The sequence below is a fragment of the Talpa occidentalis genome, unplaced genomic scaffold (genome assembly GCF_014898055.3).
Source record: "Talpa occidentalis isolate TD23 unplaced genomic scaffold, MPIMG_talOcc4v2.1, whole genome shotgun sequence".
NCBI lineage: Eukaryota > Metazoa > Chordata > Mammalia > Eulipotyphla > Talpidae > Talpa > Talpa occidentalis.
The window spans coordinates 154,717,742-154,743,020 of record NW_026555331.1 but is presented as its reverse complement, the minus strand read 5'-3'; the positions used below and the strand labels follow the sequence as shown (position 1 = coordinate 154,743,020).

Here is a 25,279-nt window from a genome sequence, read left to right as displayed (position 1 = left end):
AAGGCGAGGCCAGCCAAAGGCCGCCCTGCGCGCGGGAAGGGCCCGGGTTGCTCTGTGGAATAGTCGTGCGAGGAGACGGCCCACCACGGGGCTCCGCAGACACAGACTGGAGCTAACAAAGGAGATGACCTAGTGGGCTCCCACAGGCTCCCCTCTGAGGTGGGTCATCATCACCCTCCTTCAAGATCCAGCAGCTGGCCACGCCCAGCAGCAGGGGCAGGAGGCTGTCCCGAGGGCACCCCCTCTCGGACCCAGGCCCAGGGAGGCCCTGGGGCGCCAAGTCAGGCACATTCTGCGTTCCAAGTGTAGGCACTGCTGGAGCTGCTGTCGCCACACATGGGCATGGCCTGGCCCCTGTGAGATGCAGGAGGGGAGGAAGCGGGAGGGAGACAGAGCACTCGCCAGGGCAGGGCAGAAGGAGCGCTGTGGTCCGACAAGGGGCGCGCCTCCAGAAGGGTAACGGGAACTGCGAGAGCAGGCCCCACCCTGCCCTTTCCCAGAGACTGCAGCACTGGCCGTGACAGCCGGGTCCATGGCGCTGCATGATCCCAAATTCAGCATGTCCCCTCTGCTGCGCCCTGACACTCGTGACCAACACACACGTGTGGAGAGAGCGGGCCCCGAGGGCGCACACCAGCACACTGGGAAGAGCACGTGGCAAGGCCACGCACCAAGTGCAGAAAGGGCCGTGACCCACCATGGTTTAGAAGGCCCGGAGGTCAGGGTGGGGGGCCGGGGGGGACATTGGGGCCCGGCCCCGCGCACATGGCGGAAAGGACAATGCCACCGAGGGAGTGGGGCCGAGCAGGGAGGGAGGGGTGACGGGCCCACGGAGGGGAGAGGGGCTGCTCTAACACACTGACCAGCAGACACTTGGCCAGGACCCGGCGCACAGACCCTAGCCTGAGTGGGTTGGCCACGGGTCCCTGCCCAGCTCCCCACGTGCTCTAGAGCCAATGGGGGGAGGGGGCTGGGGGGGGGACACACGCAGGCTCAGGTCACTCACGGGTGGCTGCACGCAACCCCTCAGTCCAGCCTCTCCGAGGCTGGCTAAGAAACGTGCTCCGCTCCTGCAGAAGAGACAGGCCATGTACACGCAGCTCTCCCGCAGGGCTGTTAGCCCCTGCACCCGGAGGCCAAGCCAGGTGGCTGCCGAGCATTTCCAAGGGAGCACCCAGCAAGGGAGAAAAGAAGAGCCTGGAGGCCTCCTGATGCAGGGAGCCAGGACGGCGAGCACAGACAAACCGCGGCTGCCAGTACCAGCCTCTGTGCAAGGACCAAACCACCTGCTTCTCCTCCCTGCTCTGCATCAACGCTGGAATTCTCACGCCACAGCAGAAAGTCACCTTTTTTTACGTCGCCCTTTCACAAGTGACTGCCTCCCTCCCAGAACATAACACTTCTATAGGGGCGAGGTGTGAGTCCCCCAGTTCAGATTAAACCAGAGTGACAGGCGTGGTGGACATATCTGGATTAAACCAAGTGGCCTCTGAGGGGTGACCTCTGACGGAAGAAGCTGTTAAGACCCTAAAGTTAACTAAAAGAATCAAAAGATCAGCCCTACAGCTCCTGTCTGTGCTCCCGAGGGCTGCGTGCTTGACACACAGAGGAAATTCAAATGAAGAAGACATGTCAAGCACATGACACACCCCCAGGTGACGCAACCCGAGCGGAGAAGATCAGAATCCACGTTTTATGGACAGGCTGGAGCAGTCACTCTGAGAGAAACCCCTGTATTTAAGGACAAACCTACGGCTAACAGTTTGAAGGGAAATTTTTACCAAATAAAACCCCTGCCCGGTGCCGTCCAGCCATAATGGCATCTTCCAGGCACAGGCGCGGGGGCAGCCTCTCCGCAGGCGCCTGCGGCTCCCACCCTCAAGGGTGTCCGGCCCGGGACCTTCCCTCCGCCGCTGCTGTGCTGAGAATTACTTCTGACCACCGAGCCCCATGACTGACTCTATGAGCCCATCCACGAAATCACATTACTGACTGTCCAGCAACTTCAGCCGTTATTCCTGCCACTAAGCTTTCATTTCAGCCAAAGCAGTTAAGTGCGGAATTAACCCCCACAGAGCAGGCCTCCCTTCGAGCTGAGGCGAAAGTGTGACGTTACCACCACAGGAGGCTGTGTGGGTAGCAGGGCAGGCCTGTGGCCCTGGACCCTGCCCCTCTCGCCGTGGTCCCGCCGCTGGTCGCCCGCGCCGCGGCCCAGCAGGGTGCCGCCTCGCCTTCCGCCCCGCCGCGCGCCGTAGCGGCCCTGCTTGTGCTGTCGCTCTCGTTCTTCAAACTCCAGCAACGCAGCTTTGGCTTCTGCTGAAAGCTCTATTTGGAAAGAAGCAGAAGTTTAGGAACCTTCAAAAGTCCACACCGACCCACAGGGAGGAGGCGGGAAAATCGGGATGGGAGTCTCGGGAGCGGCAGGTGTCCCCACACCAAGTCACCATGCGAGACCCTTAGAACGTGCTGAGGGAAGCTACACAGGGGCTGAAGTCAACTTCAGCTGCTAGGCACCCCGCAATCACTCGCCACAGCAGAGGCCGTCGTCAGGACCCAGCTACCCCACCCCCGTGCCAGTCCAGTGTCTTCACGAAACTGGCAGAAATATCATTCCTGCCCAGCACCCAGAAATGGAAAACTGACACATTCCTGATTAAAAAAAGCTATTAATGGGCCTCCCCGGTGGCGCAGCGGTTGAGCGCTGGGTTGCAAAGCTGCCCGCGGCCTCTGCGGCACCGGTTCGATCCCCGGCTGCTCCCCGGCCACCGGAGGAGGGTCCTGCATGACGCGCGGACCTCTCCTGCTGCTCGCTGCTCCCCTCAGCAGTGTACTTCAGTCCTTCTGCCTGCTCTGCTCCCTGCTCTGGTGAATTCTCTCACCCTCCCGCGCTTCTGACTGTACCCAGTGCTTGTATAAACAAAACAAAACAAAACAAAAAAAGAAAGCTATTAATGAAATCATTCTGAGGCCAGAAAATTAAAGCTAATTTCCTAAACTATGGAAAATACCGAACACTACTATCATCTCATATTTTCAGGTTTACAAAATCAAACTTCGTCTGTGAGGAAAGACTTCTCGGGTCGACGCGGTCTGACACAGAAGCGATGCCACACGTGCGCCGAGGCCCAGGCATGGCGCCGCGCAGCCTCCATGCGGGGCCACGGGGCGCCCGCTGGCGCTCACCCCTGCCCAGAGCGTCTGCCACACAGGAGCACAACTCTGGCCCTACACAAACTTCACAGTGGCCCATTTTTCTACATTCCTAGAGAAAAAAAAAACCTGATTTAGTCAAACACAGTTTCTTTATTTTTAAAATAATCCCTCAGCTGCGACACTTTACGTGTTAACACCTTCCAGAGATTTCACTGCGGAACTGTCTCCCACCTCCTTCCACAGGGAAGGGTAACTTCCAAATACCAGTTTATCTCCTATCATGGATTCTGTACGCATTTATTTCTAGTCGCCCCGAATCACCAAATCACATTTCACTTTCTTAAAATTTTTTCCAGGGTACTGCCCTCCCCTCCAAATGAGTCTAGATGCCCATTTGAAGGAAAATGTAATCTCTTCCTAACAAGCACACACTTTTATTCTAATCTTGACTACATGATTGGTTCACATCCACATTTTATGCGGTGAATCAGCAATTATTTTTTGAGTGCTTCTAAGTGTCAAGATTAATTTCACTATCCCTGGTAATAAAATGGTTTCAAATGACATCTTTAATCAGCACGTAAAAATGCTTTCCTCCAATTGAGACAAGCTGTCACAAAAGGTCACCAAAATATGACAGGAGGGAAATTACATTTGTAACTTCAACTGAAATGTTAATTTCCCGCTAAGTGTTTTCTGAGGGAGGCTGGACCCCGGCGCAGACAGACAGGGCTCACCTAACCATCCAGCACGGGCTCCACCCCTTTCTAAAGAGAGCTTGGGGGAAAATTTGCATACAATTAATTGTGTAACAGACTAATACATAATATTCACAGACTATGCAGATTACTTGGCAAAATAAAAACAACAAATGGGAGTCCAAGGTTTGCGTATGAGGTGACTGAATCAGGAAGCGGGCCTGCCGCGGGCGCGGGAACCCCAGCTGCCCAGCACGGGCGGGGTCAATGTATTTTCCCCGGGAGACCCAAGAACAAAATCCAGAATGTTATTTCAGGAGAACACTCCTCGGGCACACGGGAACGCAATAAAATGTGATATGGCCCCGGCACGCGCCCAAGAAACGAGCCCGCAAGGGGCAGCCACGCCCGCTGGGGCAGCGCCGGGACAGGTGAGAGCGCCTGACCACAGCGGCCTTTCCTGTGCCCTTGTGTCGCTTTCAAGGAGGATCTGCTGCTGTCCAGCCTCCCCCACGGGCCGCAGGACGCCCACTCGGTGGAGATGCCCTCCAAGGAAAGCACCCCCTCACTCAGATGCCACGGAATCTTCCGACTGGGGTCCCGGGAGAATGAAGCCTTCTATGCCAAGTCATCCTTGGTACGAACCGAACTAATCCCTCCCCTAACGACGCGCTCTGCTATCGTCCTTGGGGAAGATGGCCAAACAGTCACTCAAACCTTTTTCTGAAAAGCTTAATTCCCAGCATCCTGACTGAGGAAAAAGGTGCACTACTTAGAGACTTTATTCTACATGAAAGCCCCAAATTCAACTTCTGGTTCAATCTCAATTCAAAGTACAAACCAACCACCCCGCGTACTAGGCTCTGGAGCTGTCGGGATGCGAACCAGCGCCGCCGTGAAGCCACGCTCGCCAGTTAAGGCTGAAGTCACACAGCCCAAATGCGAAGACGGCTGCGAACCACAGGTCCCTTCCTGACGGAGAACTCACTGTCCCACATGCAGACTAAAGCGTGAGAAACAAGAGACAGGAGAGCGTCAGCGCATTCTCTTAAGAGTGGAGTGTTCTCAAAGTTAACAGTATCGCAAAAAGTGCTTGTATTTTTGTCAGAAAGCTAAGAGAGCTCATACGCAAGCAACAAGAAAAAACAACAAAACATCCTATGGGACACCGTGTTTTCTGGTAGCAAGACATTTCAGTCCCCTGACTGGGAGCAGGTAAGGGGCCTCCCACAACAACATCAACGCCGGCTGTTTCCGTACAGAACCCGACGTCGGCGTGGCGGCCACCAGGGCTGCGCGAGAGGCTGAGCGCAAAAATCATGCAGATTTCTACTTGACCGACGGCTACAGCAGCCTCAGCAGCCTCTCGGAGAGCAGCTTCCCTGCAAGTAAAATTAACCTTTGGTTCAGAAGGCGGGTGGTGAAGGAACCAATCTTCGAATGGACACAAAGTCCCTCTGAAGCAGGGCCAGCCCACGCGGCAGTGACGGGAAAGCGCGCTCTGAACGCAGAGCTCTCGGGGCTGTGGGCTCACCCCAGCCGGGTCCCCGCTGCCACCCCGGCCAGCGGTCACACCTGGCACAAAGGCAGCTAGCCCGCTCTGCCTGAGCGCCCCAACCCGTCTGCCTGAGCGCCCCAACCCGCCCACCACGACTTCTGGGCTAGCCCCTGGATGACGACTATGAAGCTGCCCGACGCCTTCACGAGAGAACACCGGCGCCAAGTACCTTCAGAAAGCGCAAGCGACTCCGGAAAGGACAAATGAAGGCGAGGCCCTGCCAAGAAAAAATTGCAGGAACGAAGCAAACGCAAACCATCGCCAGAGGCCACTGGAGAGCACTGCCGATGGCCGCAGTCAGCGGAGGACCACAGCTGGCAAGAGGCGGAAGCGGGGCCAGGAAATCCATCCTGGCCCACAGAAGCTGGACACAGGGGTAAGGCCCTCACTGGCATGGCGACTGCCCAGCGGGTCAGGACTTGGCAGCCACCCCAGCTACCGGGGTCTGCTATATCAGGCTTCCCGATGTGTATCAAAGCTGAACCCGCGACACTAAAAAGAAACGGAAGGATGATCTGACGATGCCTCTCCCCTCCACTGGCCCAATAAGCCGCAGCCCACAGACCTCCGGGGCCAGGCTGCTGGGCCACCGCCCGGGTTCATTTACCCCAGCCCAAGGCTCAAAGGCCTGCTCTGCTCAGACGTGTCCTCTGCACCCTTACATCCACCCCCCTCCTGCTGAAGACACCTTTGTCCCCTCACCTTCTGTGCTTCTCTCCTTTTACCCAAAGTCAACTCCAGATTCTTTCTTGAAAACAACTGCTCTCCTGGTTCAGACCAACCGGCAGCTGGCTACCATAACTTGAGAAAAGTCTAAGGAAATCTTGAGCCAAAAGGCAGAGGAGAAGGAAACTTGGGGTGGGGGGAGAAGAGTCTAGAATAACCTCTCCATACATCTCATTTAGCACAGTAATATGATCAGACCAGCTCCGTACTGTTATTAGCGTCCTCAGCGGAAGTCCTACCTGCCATTAAAAGGGAAGTGGTTGTGTTTCCAACTTAAAACAGCGTCTGGTGATACAAAGGTAGTGACAAACTTTCCAGACTTTTATTTTGACCGATACCAGAATGCAGCAGACCCTCCAGAAGCAGCAGCCCCCGAGAACGTGTGAGAAACGCCACTTCTCTGGCCCCAAGCGCTTCCCAGCTCGTGCAGGTTGAAGAATCACCACTCGCTCTCCGCGGCAGACACCGGGAAGGCGGCCGGGAGATTCTCTGCGGTCAGTACCTGCCGCAGGCCTGCAATAGCAGGGTTCTCGCGGGATGACCAAGCTGACGAGGTCCGCAACAGGCCACCTCAGCTGGGTGAACACTGACAGGGAGAGCACGTAGGAGGGGACTGTGATGGTTGGTGACGGCAACACTGAAGGGCACAAGTGAATCCAGTCAGGTCCAGAACTAGCTCTGGTGGCGTGGAGGGTCCCGACAAGGGTCGGACGGTGCGGCCACACCGCACGACCTTCCCAGAAGAGCCAGGAACCACATGACACACATGAGAGTAGGTCCAGCCACAAACTCCAAAGAAAAACTACCAAAAAGTAAACAATCAGGTATTTTATTCAAACAATTTTAATTCGAAGACAGTCTATAGAACGACTTAAGCGCCTGCCTCACCCGGACCGTCTAGACACCAGGTGCAGTAACCTCTAAAGCCAACTTTACCTACTTGATCAATCTTAATGCTATGGAAAAGCCGAAGTGGGAATGAAGAAGGATGGGAGACAGGCAAAAGGAGTTACCCAAAGTTTCTGGAATGTTCCTTCTCTCTCTAGTTACATCTGAGAGCCTAATAATTGTTCCTTCTTTCCTTTCAGTTTTGAAACGCAATCGTCCAGATTCCTCATCATCGTCGTCTTCTTCATCGGATTCTTCTTTTATGTCCTTCTGGAGTTCCAAAGTCTCCATACCGCCCTAGCACAGAGAAAACAAACAGGAGGCAGAGTGAGTCCATGTCCTCTTGAGTTAAATGTTGAAGAATAACTGTAAGCTCTTCACACTTAAGAGCAAGAACTAGTATAAAGCCACATGAGACACGAAACTGTTTCCAGCAGAAAACACGAACATGAAAAATGTGCAATATTAGGCGAAGTTCCCATCCCTACTTACAGCACGCACACAAAACCCTACGCACCGCCACTCATGTTCCCGAGGAGACGGATCCCCAGACCTCCGCTGCTGTCCAGTGCGCTCCAGGCTCCTGGGGAGCGCGCCCGTCGGTCACACCGCCCCAGAGTCCCGCGAGCCCCAGGCAGCAGCAGACGCATTCCGGGGACACAGGCGGCGCTTCCTGCTGTGCCCGACCCCCATGACTTGCCCTCACTGCCGGGGCGCCGCCGCCGGGCGAGCTCGGCTTCTCCACCTCCACCACCTCCCTCGCCCGCCCGGCCCGCACCCAGGGCTCAGGCGGCACCGCCTCCGGCTCCAGCGGGTTAGGAAGTGAAACCGGGTGTCTTCTTCCGTCACGTCACACCAAAGCCGCCCTGGAACTAAAACCTTCTCTACCTACAATAATTACACCGACGAACGCCGCGCCGTGCCTAGCCCCCGACTAAACGCAGCCTCTCACTGCCCACATCGCTCGTGCGCCTGCCCCTCCCCCCAGGGGCCTCGGGTGCCCCCGGGGTGCTGAGTTCACATTAATACATTCTATAAACGTAAAAAACCTCTATTTCCATGATTCATAATTTTTAAACATCCCTTCTTTTGTACAGAAACGAGCAAAGTGGCGCAACTGCCAGAAGCAAGTGCCAAATGGAAACTTTCTCTCGCCTTCCGACGGCACCGCCACCTCTCGCCAGCCCGACACCGCAGACAAGAGACTTAAAAGCGACAACCCCTGGCATTCTGCCGGCACGAGCCCCTCTCCCTCCCACCGGACACCTAAAGCCCGGACGAGCCCGACACGGCCAGGCTGAGCCACGCTGCCCCGCAGGCGACCCGGGAGCAGCAACCCGAGCGCGCGCCTCCACGGCACTCCTGTAACTTGCATTTGCTTGTCTAGTTTAACCTTTACGCCCATCCCTGGGGACCCTAGCAAATCGCAGGGGCAGCGCAGGGCCTCTCACCCGCTCTCCTCACGGAAGCCAGCACGAGGGGCCCACAGGCTATGTGGGCGCAGCGGCCCGGGAGGAGACGACGAAGCCGGAGCGCTCGCCTGCCGACAGTCCCTGCGGTCCAGACGTCCCAGACAGGCCTGGAACGGGTATATGCCGCCTCCAAATCGCCACGCAAGAACTCTAAAGGGCATAAAGATGAGTCAAAAACTGCTTCTATGAATCAAAGACGACCGCCCGGCAGGAACAAGCAAAGGCAGCCCAGGACCCGGCCATCCCGCTCCGGAACACTGACCCAAGAGAAGCAATTTAAGTCCACGTAAAAACCTGTGGAGAAAGGCGCACAGCTCTCTGCAGATCGTCAACAGTGGAAACCAGACAGACCCGACCGCGTGTCGCGGCCCCGCCAGGGAGAGACGGGTCCAACACGGCCGCGTCGCTGTTTCGGGAGTTCCCCAGCTCCCCCCCGCCAAGCACTGGCTTTTCCTGCGGCTCTACCAGGCAGAATGGTTCGCGAGAACCATTCTACTGAAAGTGGTGCTGGGTAACAACACAAAATTCAAATTATTCTAAGACTTTACTATTGTGAACTTAAACGCGTAAGTACATCTGTTACTGCATCCCAGATCTCTGAAGTTACTCACAGGCTTGATTTTTAGCCACTCTGTTGACCGTGAAACCCGGAACACACGCTCGCTGCCCCTCCAGAGCACACACGCGAGAGCCATCCCAGCAGCTCTTCAGCCAGAGGCCGCTGCAGCCACGGTGACATCAAGTACTTAGAACATGTGAGGGGGAGGAAGAGCCAGACTGGAGGATTCTTATTATGTTCTCTGGCTAAGTCCGAAACGAACCTGAGATCTCGGGGCTTTGAAAGAAAAGTCAATAGTGTACCCCGACCCGGGGTTTTTCATGCTTACAGAGTAACTGCGAGAAACTGATACAATGCTCTGATATATCCGGAAGCAAACGGAAGTACTTCAACTGGCAGTGAAGGGGACAAGCCCGGGAGGAGAAATTGTGCGGCCCCACAGGCCCACGTGGACCCCCCCACCCAGAGAGCAGGCCCTGACGGGGCCAGAGAGCACACCTTGGTGCCCTACGGCCGCAGGCCCAGGCAGAGGACACCCCACGGGGCCAGGACACCCCACGCCGGCCGGCACTTCCCGCCCAGGTGGTGACCCGAGACGAGACCGACAAGCTGCCGGAGGGCAAAGGAGGGGACCCGCAGCAGATGGGTCACCACAGAAAGGGGGAGCCAGACGTCTCTGGGACCAGAGAAATGAAACGAAGTCTGGAGCAGAGTTAGGACGTTTTTAAAGTCAATTTAATTCACATTAACAAGCAAAGGAATAAATGCCACATCATCGCCTCCAGAAATGCAGAGAAAGCACCCATAAAACTCAACACTCAAACAGTAATCCAATTAAAAATCTCTGCAAGCTGTTTGAAAAACAGCTTTTGTTTACGAAACACTTTGTAAAAACAACTTTGGTGGGACTGAAATCGCCCCAGCTGGCTCCCGCCGCCCGGCAGGACAGGCAGCACCCGCCCAGGCAGCACCCGCCCAGCGCCGAGAGAGGTGGGGACTGTGTGGACTCCACCCAGCGCCGGAGGCCAGCAGGCAGGAGGGAAAGACAGGCTGAAAACAAAGACTTAAACTGTAACGGGCAACATGATTAAGATGTTTCGTTTTCCCCAGCACGAGCTAAAGACACAACCGGGTCTTCCCCCAAACCCCAGCCATCCCTAGCGAACACCAAGTGCCTCACGAATTTCCGTGGCGGTTCAAAGGGCCCTGCGTAGCCGAAACCACCTTGGAAAGAACAACAAAGCCGGGGGCCCCCCGCCGCCTGCTCCCCACCGGAGTAACGGGGCCGGCCCCGCCCGCGGCGGAGCAGGAAAGACTCTTTTTTCCCTTGGCTCGGGGCCTGCTCCGCACGCACCACGGTCCAACGCGGCCGACCTCTCCACCCCCTTCGCCGAGCACAGCATAATGAGCACTGACACGGCCGAATAATTAGAAAGACTTGATAATCTTTATAATTAAATCTTTCTAATTAGCTTCAAATATAATTTCTTTGTATTAACCACGAACACCAGGTGACGAAAAGGAACCCCCTGAAAAAGGCTCTCCAGCCGGAACGGCCTCCACAGGCTGACCCGGGGCCTCGGCACCTGCGCGCAGAGCTGGCCGGTCCACAGCCCGCGGGCCTCCGGCTCCGGAAACGCGCCAAAGCTCGCCCGAGGCTGAGCAGGCGGCCAACTGAAACCGCCTCCTCCCCCAGGACTTCAGGACCTGCTCAGACTTCCCAGCCGCTAAAGCAAAGCCCACGAGGGCCGCCCTCCTCCCAGCACCCGAACCCCGACAGCTCACGGTGTGACTGCCTAGACTCAGCGATGGAGACAAGACCAGCGCACCCACCCGCCTCCCCAGTCCGGCCGGCAGAAGTCCCAGCGCATGCCAGGACGCCAGCCCGCACCCACAGCAGCAGCAGCGCGAGAGGTGGACTCAGGCCCGCGGTCAGGGGCGGAGGAAAGAAAGCGAAGGCAGCACACCCCTGAAAGGCAGCTGAAAGCAGGGAGGTACGGTTAAAACACGAACACGCCCTAGGCCTCAAAGGAGAAACAAACACTTCCTCTCGACGGTGCGGAGAACTTGGGTGCCCACGTCACTCCTAAAGAAAAGGACGGAAGCCAACGAAATCATCACTTTCAAACTCTCCTGGGAAAAGCACTAAGGAAAACAATGAAGAAAAACTATTAACAAGGAAATTTTTTTGCAACCCACGAGTTCCGAGGCTACAGGATGACGGTGCGTGGCTCACGTGCGTGGCCCGCACGACCAGCTCGAGGCTGGGAAACAGACACCAGCTGCGCTGGCCCAAAGGACATCCCTGCCCAGGCCAGCCTCCCTCCGCCCCCTCCCTCCGAGAGCAGGGCTCCCGTTGCGGCCCCTCGAGCCGGGTCTCTGAGCCGCCCCTGGGAGGCCGACTTCCCTGTCTTCTCAAGGGGCCGCCAGCTCCTCAGTCACCCTCATTTCTCTAACACGGAAAGGCAGGCTCCCTGGCGGTCATTTCTGAGTAACAGTCAAAATGAACTAACTTAAAATAACAACAGCCCTCTCTCCAGAGCGCCGGGGTGTGGCTCCTCCGACACCGCCATAAGACATTCAACATGCTGCGACGCTTGAACAGCAAAGTGCTCTGGAAGCTCAGCGGTCCAGAGCTCACAGGCCAAAATTCTACAAAGCTCGGGTCTCTCGCTGCGCTCACAGGTGTGTGAAGGAGATGTATCAACTTCTCACTCGTGCCAAAAAAGACGGGCCTATCAAATCCGGAAGGACAAACGCCTGGCGCGCCGGGACGCGCACCCAAGAGCACACGTCTCCCTGCGCCGATCCGGGAGCCCCAGGCCACACAGCCGCCCTGCTCTTGTGGCCCTGGACGCCCACAAGCCTGAAAGGGCTCCTCACCCTGACAGCCATGAAAGAAAACTAGCTTTTTTTACCTGACTTTTGGAGTTCTTTAGGCACCTGTCACCCTCACGACTCCAGCGTCCCTATTTTAGCAACTGTCCTGGGCAGCAGCGAGCGCCGGCCCGGCCTGAGGTCAGGCACCGTCTGCTCAAGATCCCGGAGCCCCGTCCCAGCGCGCTGGCCAACCACCACCAGGCGTGGGCACGTGGCACCGTGGGGCAGCTCGGCCTCCAAGGAGTCGGGAATGGTGCCCACAGAGCCGTCTGCGGGCGAGAGGGCCGCGGAAGCACGGAGGCTCCGTCCAGCGCGCATCAGAAGTGCTTTCCCGGCAGCCCCCCCGGGAGAGGCGGAGCCCAGGCCTGTGTGAACTGGAGGGGCGGGTCAGCCAGGCAGGCAGCCCTCGGGCCACACGGAGGGAAGCGGGCCTGCTGGCCGGAGACAGCCACCGCGAGAAAGAAGGGCCCCTGCAAGTATCACCAACGAGCACAAGGCCGGCAGGCCCTCAGTTGCCGAAACACCTGACCCCGTGTTCACCGCGGCATTTTCCGCCTCCAGGGTCCGGGAACAGCCCGAGCGCCCCTCACCCATGGAGCGCGGGCGAAGGGGGCCCACGCGCAGCCGTAAGCAAGAGGACTCCCCCGGCACAACACGGAGGGCCCCGAGGTGAGGAACTCAGCTGGAGAAAGTTGCGCCCCACAGCGTCGCAAGTGGAAGACAGGAAACAAGGCGCACGATTCTGACGGAGGCACCGGGAGGAAGGGGGTGAGGCGGGGAGAGGCGCGAAAGGGCGCGCACAGCCTCCACCCGGGAGCGGCCCCGCCCAGCCGGCAAGCTCCGGGCCTCTCTGTCTCGACCCCCAACAGGCAGAACGTGAGGTGGGTTCACTCCGGCGGGGGGGTGGGGGGGGGCGGCATCAGAGTGACACCCGAGGACGTGGAACCGGTCATGGCATCGGACGCACCAACACGCCTCGGGCACGGGGATGCGGCAGGCAGAACCAGACAGGAACGCCAAGGTCAAGAGCTTCTGTCTCATCAGCCACAGAGTCCGGGCAGAGGGCGGCGCTGCGGGAACTGAGGGCCGCTGAGAACGGGGCTGGGAGACAGGAGCGCCCGCGGCTACCGGGCGAGCTGAGCCTTCACCATCCGCACTAGGCCGCGGGACGGAACGGTGCCACCTCACCCTGCGGGCACGATGGTGAAACAGGAGCACCAGAATTTTTGAGTGAAGAATCCTGCCTTGAATTTTTTCTGAATTCTGGAAAAAAATTCATTTTAATGTGGAAAAGTGCCGAGTACTGAACTGGCACCGTTCTTTCCTTGCCCAGGCCTGCACCCTCAGGCCACGGGCGGGGGGTCTCACACAAGGGCCTCAGTGGAGCCTCAAGGTGGACTGAGGGCCACTGAGTCGACTGGGAGTCCTCTCAGCGACAAACTGAGCAAGAAGGTGGGGCAAGGGCCCCCGCGGCCGAGCACGGAGTGGGGGCGCAGCACACTGGGCGGGAGGTGCGCTCAGTCCTGGGCGGGCAGAGGCAGGGACCGAGCCCCCGCCTCCTGCTCAGCAGCAGCTGTGCCTGGAGCTTGGGCAGGAGCGCGGAGCTGCCCGGCGCTGGAGGAACACAGCACAGGCCCCGGCAGGAGGAAGACCGCCCCGATGAGCAGGGGTAAGGCAAGGGTTAGCTAGAGAATAACTCTGTAATTTTTAAAAGATCTTGACTTGCTCTTTAAGAGGCGTTTTAAATTCTAGCGTCCCTTTAAACACACCACAAAGCAGAGGGGGGCTGCCCACCAGAACAGGCGCCGCGGCGTCTCTCACGAGACTTCTGGACCAGAGCGTGAAGGCGCGTGCAGGGCTCTCCCCGCGAGGACAGAGCTCTCTGGAAGGAATGAGTCCTGAACACCGAGACCCCTCAGGACCACAGAATCACGACCAGAACTGAGTAAGGCTCCGTGTAAATGATCCCTGTCAAAGCTATTCACACGTATATGCGTCACGTGTCAATCAGCCCATGACAAAAACTCAGCAGCGCTTGGACTTTCTTCTCGGTTCAAGCTTACTCTGAGGGAAAACAGAGCAGAGTTCTTGGTCTCGTGAAAGGGCTCCGAGAAGCCCCAGTCAGCCAGGCCTCCGCCCAGCCACGGCCCCGCGGTCCCGCACGCAGCAAACCCCAAGGTCCCGAGAGCCCTCAGCGCTGGGGAGCACGTCCGTCCACGAGGCTGCAGTAAGTGTCCGTTTTAAATATGAATCTTTTACTGATGAACCACCACAGACGAGCAACCTTTCATTAGTACCTGTTCCTTTCTTGACAGTTCAAGTTAAATAAAAAAAGCTCTCTACCTACCAAAATCATCTCTCTGAAATAAAAATCAGCACAATCTTTGCTTCCTGATTATAGATAACAAATAACGTGTGACATTTCCTAACCTAACCTCCAACCTCTTTATTCACATTTAGACAGTTCTCGGTTACAAAAAAAGGATGAATGAACAGGACATCAATCACTCTGGAGTATTAGCACCTTAAAGATGTCTTTAGCAGGTCAATAATCTTTTCACCTTAGAAGGACTTTATCAGATTTTGTCTAAAGCCTGGATAAAAGCTCTGCATTAAGTACTTCCAACAATTGACATGGTGTCTCCACCACACAAAGCTGTTTTCTTCCTTAGGGTGCAATCCTCAAGGTCACAATTCTGTGCAGCCTTCCAGAATGACAAAGGAGCATTACCTCTGGCCAAACAAGCTGTCAACACAAACTTTGTCACAGCTCAGATAAAGAAACTGGCAGACAGTGATAATAAGGTCTAATTTCCCTCCCTCCCAAGGGAGGGAAACCGATTTCAAATCGGGCCAGAAACCTATACCCCCGGCAGCCACGTTATCTGTGGCCAAACAAAGGAGAAAGACTCACTGTGAATTCATCTAAAGGCTCGTTGATCTCGATGTCCAGCACTTCGTCACTGTACAGCTGCTCCTCCTCCGGCTCGCCCACGTACGCGATGTGGTCTTCGGGCAGCTCGGCGTCATGGCCCTCATACTGCCCTTCCTCGGGGTACTCTTGGGCATACAGTTCAGACCCATCAGACTTGGGGTAAGCGAGCTCATCTTCACCTTGCTCATACTCAGACTCCTGCTCTCCGGACTGGTCGTTGGTGGTGTCAGACAGCTCAAACGACGTGACCATGCCAGAGGTTGGGTTCAGACTAATGGTGACGCCCTGAGCGCTGGAGGACAGTACACAAAGAGGCACCCAATTCGTTAGGCCAGAGCTCAAGACTCAATCATCACATAAAGCACGTGTTGTGAAGACGTACACCAGGACCAGGTAGGCCGACTCGCTCCCCGAGAAAGGCACACTGACCCACAGGACGCCCAGACCTGGCTGCGTGGGGCAGCGCCGCCCTCCGAGCGCGCCAGCTTCACCAGGCAATGCCGGCTGCCTGACCAGGAGGCTCAGATCAACCAGGTGGAAAACAGTCCAACTGGCCAAAGTTGAGGACAGAAAGCAAACAGACTACTTACTCTAACTTCAGAATGGAAAGGACAGTGTCTTTTCTAAGATTTCGAATTAAAAAATTGGAACGTTACACTATAAAAAGAAACCACAGATGGCATTTTAAGAACAATTGTCTTTTTTAAATCTATGATACAAATTACAAACTTTTATTTAAAAAATCAAAATTGCGGAGCCTCCCTGGTGGCGCAGGGGGTTGGGTGTTAGCACTACGAACTATCAGCAGCCACTGCAGGCCTTCAATCCCCAGCCAGGGAGCTACCCACAGGGCACAGCAGACCTCTCAGCAGTGGATTTCAGTAGATCCACCTGTTCTGCTCCCCACTCTCTTTCTGGTGAGTCCTCTCACCCCACCCCAGCATGCAAAAATAAAGTAAATCTTTAAAAAACAAGAAAAAATACCAAAAATGTTCGAAAATACGTTTTGTTGCTCAGTAAAATTCATCCTAATCACAAATTTCAAAAATAGTTCATAATTTGAGTAAAACATTAAGAGTTTTACGGCTATAAGAAGTCACAGTCCCCTGTGAAGTCACAGCCGCTAAGTGCCCAACGAGGCAACACTGCACATGCGAGCACGCGTTCAAAGCCCCAACAGAGAGATGCCACCTGGACAACGGAAGACATCATGTGGCTAAAATACCCCAAAGGCATATTCTAAGGTGCGCTGTGGCGATTTACAGGAAATACATTTGGTCATCGGGTGACCAAAACGTGTTCTTCTGCACAGCGGTCTTCTCCACTGTCTTGGCGAGTCCTTCCCTTTGGGATGTCTTTAAGTGCAGAGACCGGTAAAGGTCTCTCTCCCGATGCTGATGAAGGTAAGGCGGGAGAACCCTGAGGAAGGGAGCTGGCCGCCAGGGAAACCCCCGGAACAGAGGGGGGGCTTTCAGTCCCGCTTCCCCGCATCCTGCCAAGGGAAAGGGGCAGGAGGTGGGATTCAAATGCAATGGCCGGTGATGTGATCACCACCCCTTCCCCCACTAAATGAAGCCTCCATAAAAGCCCAAGAGGAAGGGGCTTCGAGAGCTTCCGGGTTGGCGGACGTGTGAAGATCTGAGGGCGAACGGGCCCCCCTGGAGAGGGCTTCCCCTGTAGCCTCCCCCATAAGGCTGCTGAAGGGTGTCCTTTGTAATAAAGCATGAGCTGGTGAGTAAATGGGGCTCCTGAGTTGCGGGTGTCACCCTAGCAAATTAATCCAAGCTGAAGTGGGTGCCCTGGCTTCACAAATTTTAGCCCGTGGGTCAGAAGCACAGATGATATAATCTGGGCTTGTGACGGCCCTTCAAATCTGAGCCGGGGCTCAAGGGGGCCCCTGATAGACAAACAGGTGGCAGAAGTCAAAGCTGGCACCGGGCCCGTGGCCGATCAGAGGTGGAGGGCAGACTTGGGAGACGGAGCCCTTAAAAGCGGTGGCACCTGACGCTGTCTCTGGGCTCAGTATGAGAATGAGCCGAACCCGCACACCCCGCGCAGGGGTCCAAGCACCGCTTACTGGTGAGGCGAAGCCTCAGCACCTGCTACCTCAGGGAACTGGATCCAGGAGCCCCAACACCACACAAAGGCCACTCAGCCAACCCGAAAGATTGAAATATAATAATGATGTCGCATAATGGAACCGAGAAACTTAAGACTATTTTCAGCCATGCGAAGCGCTTTATGTTAGGAAACCTGTTATGAATCTACAGCTCAATTATAAATGACACATTTTTAATGACAACTATGTTTTCACTGTTTCCTCATAAAACTAAAAAACGTACCCCACCTGCAGAGCGCGCTACCACTGTGGGCATCCTGAAACAGAGCATACTCCGCCGCCACAGGAAGGCGGTTGCCGCTCTTCTGAACTAAATGATCTGCTTCCCTCCTGCCCACACTGCATGCCGAACCCTAGCAGCCAAGGCAGGATTGCGGAGATCAGGCTGCTCATGAGGATGGAACCTTACAGCGGGCTCCTGGAGAACCCCGCAGTCCTGTCAGCATGCGAGGACACAGCTCACCACGGATAAGCCCCGAGAACACAACCCCACACCCTGCCCTTGGACCGCCCAGCCTCTGGGACACGAGGCCTCTGTTACTGCAGCTTACACGCTGTCCACTCTATGGGCCTGCGTGCCAGCCCACAGACACTAAAGCGACTGTGTATAGCAAATCTAAAGCTCGGGCCAAAGGAATCCCCCAAACGGCACGCCAACAGCAGATGTGCATGCAGACGGCCTCAGACTCGGAGCAGGAGCAGCGACAGCAAACCGAAGCGGGGAGCATTACGAGTCTGCAGCGGCTGCCCCACCTCCATCCAGACCAGACAGCGCTCTTGTAAGGAACAGCACGCACCTGAGCTGCTTTCATGTCCTGCTCTCAGTGGGATGACCAGGGTCATTCAGAGCAAGACAAACAATGACTGTAACCAGCTGACCTATTTATAGAAACATGCACATACCTTCTACAAAGAGTTACATTACTGAAATTATGTTAAAGGTACATTACGTTGTCAATCACACCCCACAGTAACGATGATTACAGATGACCGAGCAATTTAAATAAAAAGCGTTTTTAACGAGCATGATACCAAGTACCTGAAATTCTCCTCGTCTTCGTTATCACTCTGCAGAAGGTCATCATTTAGCTCCTCATCAGACAAATCCGACTGGTTCTAATTAAAATAAGAAGCCCAGTTAATGCACGTCACTCCCATAAAAAAGACTTGTTAAGAAAAGTGCAAAATCACGTTGGCTGGATTGTCTCTAACCTTAGGCCATTAAACACCTGCCACTCAGAAGGTGTCCACAGGTCAGTGCAAGCAGCTGACAACCAGGAGACCCTACACGTGGCACAAGACACTACCCCGGACCCAGTGGGCCACAGAGTCTGTAAGCTAGAAGCAGCAAACATAAAGATCCCGTTTATTCTAATTCTGACAAAGAAGGAAAAAGAGAAGCGTCCTTTGGTGATGTCGCACAATTTTTTATGATGTCCTTATGATCTGACTAAATTTCATACTGTTTAGTATTCAAAATCTAAAGACTTTTGAAACAAACAAAAATTCTAGAAGTAAGGACTGCAGATCACTGGATGACCAGCTGAAATGTAAGAGACCAGGCAAAAGCTGTGGTTTGCCCCTCACTGACGACGCGTGAAGACCCAGACCAGCCCCGCCCTGCAGCAGCCTGGCGGTCTCAGCAGCAGCCTGGCGGTCTCGGCACCAGCCACGTTCCCGCAGCCGGGCTGGGGGTCAGACATACACCCGCATCATGGGGAGGGACGTAACACCTTCCTCCCTGCTGAAAGGTCGTCCATGATATGTGCAAATGACCGCTCCTGCCCCCACCCCCAGATAATCAGTCACACACGAGTGTGCAGATGAACACATACACTCACTCTACTGGAGGGAAAAGCAGGAAAAAACCCACTTGATGTCCTACTTACAGGAAAGAAAGAAGTGCACCTGTCTATATGCTCTTCATTACGTAAGCCGAGAAACATCAATCTTGTTCGTTCTTACCGGTCCCAAGGGACTCCACCGAATCACTGACATTACAGCAAGAAAAAATAAAGCAATGCAGCCCACACACTTTACTTGAAAGCGTGGAGCTGCAGGAAAACCTGACAGACCCAAAGGAATGTCCACCACGTGGCCCAGGAGCCCGGCGGGCAGACCTGGCCTGTTCTGCATGAGGGGAGCCAGGCAGGCCTAAGGCGAGCGGCCCAGTTCATTCAGTAACTCCACAGCGAATATTTACAAATCAGCCACACAATGAAAGTCAAATTTCATTCAGTAAGAAACGACTTCCTAGAGTTTTTGTTAAACTTTGAAATGTCAAAAATCAGTAAAATGATAACTAATTCACCAAACAAAAAAAGAAATCTGTTGTGAGGGCCACTTCTGATCTCTGGGGAGTCAACACACCCTGCGGGTTCTGAACCTTGTGAGCACCAGACCGGGGGGCAGTGGTGAGAACGCCGACATGACTGGAGAAGCTGGCAGAGGGCAAGGGGGTGGGACCAGGACTCAGTCCTTGAAGTGAACCCAATCCCCAACTCCGACCTGAAGACAGGCGGGCCACCATCTCTCAGCCAAGGCCGGAGCCGCGAGGAAGACTCGGCTCGGGAGAGGGCAAACCGCTCCCAAGAGGAAGGGAACGGGGCCCTGAGTGTGAGTGAGGCCCTTCCTCCCCCTTGCCAAGCAGCCAGGCCTACCCCTGACAGGAGAAGGGGGACGAACAGGAGCAGCATCTCCCGGCCCCCCAAGAATGTGGGATCTCTCGTGGGACACGGGGGGATTTAAAAGTAGGGGGAACAAGAGGCCCTCCCAACAGTCCCCAACCCTGGCAGTCTGCCCCAAGAATACTCGGGGGACTAGAGGAGCAGCTCTTCGGGGCCCGACGCCGCAGCAGGTAAAAGGAGAGGCTAAAGGAGTAGCGACACGCCAGCGCCCCAGCTCACCCAACTTCCCCAGCACTGACTGCTTTGCTGGTTGGCGACTTTCACGTCAGCCTTACAAGGGGGACCCCAACTTGGGCCTCCCTCCTTGATGCGGATGGGCCTGCCCGCGGCTGTCTCCGCCACGGACCTGGGGTCCCCGTGCGGACAGGGTGCCACGAGGTGCTTCCAGCAGGGCTCCCGTGGGAGAAAGGCAGGCACAGGGTCCCCCCGCCCTCGGGGCTCCCGCCACGGCCCTGAGCAGCAGCCCTCTGTGCGTGGCGCCGCAGCGAGCCCTACCAGAAACCAAATACCATCAGCCCGGTGTCCGTCACTTCTATCCCCCCTACGCACAGGAATATGCCAAAGATGACAGGCACCGGAGAGGTGGGTGCAAAGCTCGCACACGGCTGTCAGGCACCGAGCGAGGATTTGTGGAAAGCACTCTGGCAATCTGGAACCAGAACCTGAACATCTTTATAGCCGGAGGCCAGAAATTCCTCTTGGCGGGACTTTCCTAACAGCAGCAAAAGCATAAATAAGATCGGTACATTAAAATACCACGTCTGAGATTTATTGCCCAATAATCCGGGGGGGGGGGGTAGGGAAGCTGAAGACTGCCTTTAACTGCGGGTGCAGAAGCGTGACAGACACGTGTGCAGGGCTCTCCCGTGCTCTCCCTGCGCTCGCGGAAGGTTTCCCGTAAGTTTTTTTAAAAGGTACAAGCGGTGAGGTGGGGGCAGGCCAGGGCGTGGCCAGGCGTGCCGCAGCGCAGACACTGAAGCATGACATGGTCGTCATGCATCTCAGAACAGCATTTAATGACAGGGGAATATGCCCGTGGCACAATCCAAATTACAAAACGTGACAGGCGTGTGCATAAACCTAAGCTGTACTTACACACGCGGGGCAAGTGAAAGGAAACTGAGCGAAGTGTCGACACTTTTTCCTTGTCTCTTAACATACTCCAACGCCTGGGGCCCCACAAGGAACGTGTGCACGTCGGAGGGAAGAGAGGAGCAAACACCCACAGCTCCGATGTAACCAATTTAGCAAACCTGTCGAAAAGTCTAGGACCAACGAGGCCTGGGAAGCGGACATCGGGTGGACAGCCTGCACCCCCATTTCACTGTAGCGTGGAAGGGGGCCAGGCTACAAAAAAACCGACAGATACCAAAAAACCCCAACGGCAGGACGACGCCCCTACTCCTGGGCCGTCCGCACCACGTCCGGACCCCGCGCGCTGCTCCATCCTCGCTGCCCAGGTCCTGCCAGAGCTCCCGGATGCAGGCGAAGGCACACCACGGGGAGGGCGGGGGCCAGGGGAACGCCTGGATGGAGGCACAAGACAATCCAGGATACGCCGGGCTTGTCAAGAGAGAGGAATCCCACCTGATGTAAAAATATTCACAACATTTAAACATGTGCACCGCTAACTGGTATTCTTCAGAAAGCACCTCAAATAGTTGCAAGGGAAGAGGTGTCTACTCAGTGGCAGTGGATTCCCAAGGATAGTGAGAGCACTTCCGGGAAAAGCAGGCTGATTCGTTACGTTACAAGGAAAACAAGATACCGCTCCCCCATGCCGGGACCCGGAAGGCCTGGCCCTGACAGCCGCATCACACCGCACCCGCAGCACCCCAAGGAGAAGACAGGTTGAGGGGCTCCACCCTGGATCTCCACTTCCAACGACAGGGATGCATTACACCCCCACTCCCGCTGGCTTTCAGGAGGCCAAGAGATGGCAACTTACAAGGAATTAAACGAATTCTTAGGAGCTATAGGCGTTGACAGAGCTGTCCAAAGGAGGGAAGGGCGGGCCAGGCAGAAGCCAGGCCACCAACAGGCCAATGGTGCAGTAGGAAACCGGACACAGCAAAAAAAGTAGCTTCGAAAGGATCCTATGATGAACTCATGTCTTAGAGAAAATGCTAGCCATGTGATGGGATAAGTGACAAGAAATGAATAAAACTAGTATTTGAGATCATCAATTACATTACAAATAAGTAACAGGAAAATCTAAAATCAGAAAAATCACGCATGTGATGCCATCGCTTAAAAATATGATGAGGGCCTCCCTGGGGATGCAGGGGTTAAGTCTCAGCGTTATGAAGCAGTCGGCAGACACTGCAGCATGAGATCGATCCCCTGGCCGGGGAGCTGCCCACATGGCACAGCAGACCTCTCCTGTCTCCCTGCTGCTCCCTCAGCAGTGTATTATTTCAGTGGATCCGCCTGTTCTGCTCTCCAACCTGTCTCTGGTGAATACTCTCACCCCCCACACCTCTGGCCTGTACCCCAGTTCTTGTAAGCATAAATAAATCTTTAAAAAAAAAATGATAAGCTTGAACATAAAGGTGCTGACAGCAAGCAACACAGAGTTGATTCACCATCGTTAGACTGAAAATAAAATTGATATTGAAATACTCTTTTTTTTTTAAAGATTTATTTACGCACACAAAAGCTGGGGTACAGGCCAGAGGTGGGGGGAGGTGAGAGGATCCAACAGAGACAGAGCAGAGAACAGAACAGGCAGTTGACCGAAATCCACTGCTGAGGGGAGCAGCAGGGCGAAGGAGAGGTCTGCTGCGCCATGTGGGTAGCTCCCTGGCCAGGGCTCGAACTCGTGCCGCAGAGGCTGCGGACAGCCTCACAGGCCGTGCCTCAACCCCTTGCGCCACCAGGGTGGCCCTGGAAATAAAATTTAGTATTTCACCTTAACCCCTGGCTCTTTATTTCTACTTTTAACTCAACTTTCACTGTACTGAAAACATCCTGAGAGACGCACACACCAGAGGTGCCGGCTTCAAAGATTTTACCTGACCGAAGAAGGTTTAGAAAAACCTAAATTAGATCTAATTCATACTTACTTATGTGTCTTACTACTACGTTTATCTTTAATCTCTGAACACCCCCAAAAGATGAGTCCCAAACCCAGCTGCCAAGCGTTCCCACCCACAGCAGGCGCCGTGCAGGCCGGCGGCAGCCCCCATCCTGCTCACTCCGCGCCTGTGCTCGCAAGCGCCCGGGACAGGGAGAAACCAAGGCAACTGCTTCAAGGGAGGGCTGCTCGCGTTCTAAGGGACGGTAGTGACAGTGGCTCCTTTGCATTTAAGATACACTTTAAGTCACAACATTTTAATCTATACTGCATTTTTCGGGTCATACCCCGTGGGTAGGTGGTGCCCAGTCCTTGGACACGGGCGGGGGGGGGGGGCGGGGGAAGGTGCAGGGGCTACCGTTGAGTTTGGGGGCACCTGTATGTCTTACCTTTTTGCCAGACAGCAAATCTTCTCCAAGTAAGTCATCTTCAAGTTCACTGGGGAGAAAAAAAAAATATGTCACTGGGTCATTCCTATCACTCTCGACTGTGGGTGGCCGTGAAACTGGCTGAGGGCTCTGGGATCAATGCTTCCACAGCAACTCTGCCCAATTCCCTCTGCCTCTGGAAGCACGGAAAGCACGCTCAAACATAGCACGGGGCGATCAGTGGCCAAGGACCACCAGGGCCAGTGCAGGAGGGGTCTCGAATAGCCCCACACCTGGCCTGCCTCGCTGCAGCGTGAGCTCCGTCTCTCTGACCCACCGAGCAACCTGGCCAAGCGGCGGCTGTGAGGAGGCGTGTCCTCGCGCTCCACCTCCAGAGACCCACACTGATGGCGCTAAAGACGCCCCCTCACAGTTAACTGGGGAAATTAAAAAATTAGAACCACGAGAGACCATCTGACACTCTTCAGAGGGCAAAACTGGAAACCGAGGCTGCTGAGGACGCACATATCGATCACAGGGCCTGAGGGGAAGGCTGAGTGACGTGGAGTCACGCAGGCCAGCTGCAAAGTCCTGTCGGCGTGTTCATGTCTGACAGCGATGAGACTGTCCAACAGAAGACAGAAGCCCTCAGCAGATCAAGAAGCTGAAGACACGGCCAGCCCCGCATCATTCTAGGGAGACCAACCTTTTAGCAGCAGACGTCTTTAAAGATCACCGTCCAGGAGGAGGAAGCGCGGGCGCTGACTCTAGGCATGCGTGTCAGAGACCCAAGGGCGCCGAGACCCCGCCAGGACTGCTGCTCTGCCCGAGTCTGGGCAGGCTGCCGTGAGCGCTACCGGGTCTGAGCTATTTTACCCAAAACCAGGTCTCTGTCTAGCGTGTTCCTCCGCGGGGCTGGGATGGCCGGGAGTGCGTGCAGCTACACGAGGCACCATCTGCGCGCACGCAAGGGAATGCGCCTTCCCACGATGCCTTTTAGACCCAGAAACAACAAACGACTCAGCCTGTGCGCTTAACACCCCTTTGTTCTTTTAAGCTCGGGGCCAGGAACCCTGCACCCTCACCGTGGAGAAACAAGGAGGAAGAGTCACTCGCCTGCCCATGGTCACAGAGCGCGACAGGGGCAGGACAAGAGCCCAGCAGCCCTGGAGCAGCCTCGGGCGTCACTCGGGTCAGAGCAGCACGGCCTCCTCCAGCACTTCCACCTCACGCGACACCCGATCACATTTTAGACAGGAGTCTCGTACCTTGGGGTGCAATATCCCCGCAAGCAGCAGAGCTGCTGAGCCACCCTGCAGACAGCAAGCACGTCTGGGGCGCTACCCAAGATGACTAGAAATAGGCAATCCCCCGCTCCAGACCGTGTCACCAAGAATAGGGGTTCATTACTGCACAAGCAAATCTAGAAAATACTCAAGCCTTCTGCCGACAAGACAGTATATGGAAATAAAATCAACCTTTGCTGATTACCCCCGCTTTTGCTAAACAAAAGCATTTTTAAAAGACAGCAAGAGGGCCTCCCCTGGTGGCGCAAGAGCACACGAAGGGACAACAGCTCCGGGCACTCCGGAGCACCCTCAGCAGGCGGCGGGCGGCGCCAGGCCGCTCCACTCACTAGCTCCTCCGCCGACAAGACCACGTCACCAGGTGGACCTTGACGTCACCCCATTTTCAGTGTGAAACGGAGGCACCGAGATGTTCACCAACCAGCCCGGCCCCCAGCCAGAGCAGAGGCAGCCTGATTTCCGCGTGCCGCGGCTGCCCACTCCGCCCAGGCCTGCACCGCCTCCCGGGTGCCGTCAGCGGACTCGCGCCCCAGGGCCGGCCTCTCAGAGACCATCGCCGGCCGTCAGCAGCAGCGCGCTGAGGAACTGAGCAGCCAGAACCGACTTCTTTGAAAGGGCACGCAGCGAGGCTCCCAGGCAGCAGCGGCAGCCTGGGCGGGAGGTGAAGAAGGGCTCAGGCTGTGGAGGAGGGCCCCGCGCACACCCCCACGCACACCTCCCGGACCCAGGTGCTGGCTAAGCGACGACCGCACGCTCTCCAGGGCGCCCGCCGCTCTGCTGCACTCTACTCCGCTCTCAGTGTCGCCCCCTCCAGCCAGCACTGCAATGGGCATCGCCGTGCCCCACAAGCGCC

At 55.8% G+C, this 25,279-nt stretch overlaps 1 protein-coding gene across 1 annotated transcript in view; it reads right to left on the bottom strand.

Moving 5' to 3' along the window:
- The window catches only part of RBM33 (RNA binding motif protein 33), a 75,170-nt gene that overhangs the window by 38,542 nt on the left and 11,349 nt on the right, over positions 1-25,279 (bottom strand). Inside the window, exons 3-7 of the mRNA XM_054692783.1 lie at positions 23,141-23,189; positions 18,028-18,104; positions 14,849-15,161; positions 7,149-7,320; positions 2,117-2,325 (exon numbers count right to left, since the gene is read on the bottom strand). Coding sequence (XP_054548758.1) covers positions 2,117-2,325; positions 7,149-7,320; positions 14,849-15,161; positions 18,028-18,104; positions 23,141-23,189 — 820 coding nt within the window. The remainder of the gene's footprint in view (positions 1-2,116; positions 2,326-7,148; positions 7,321-14,848; positions 15,162-18,027; positions 18,105-23,140; positions 23,190-25,279) is intronic.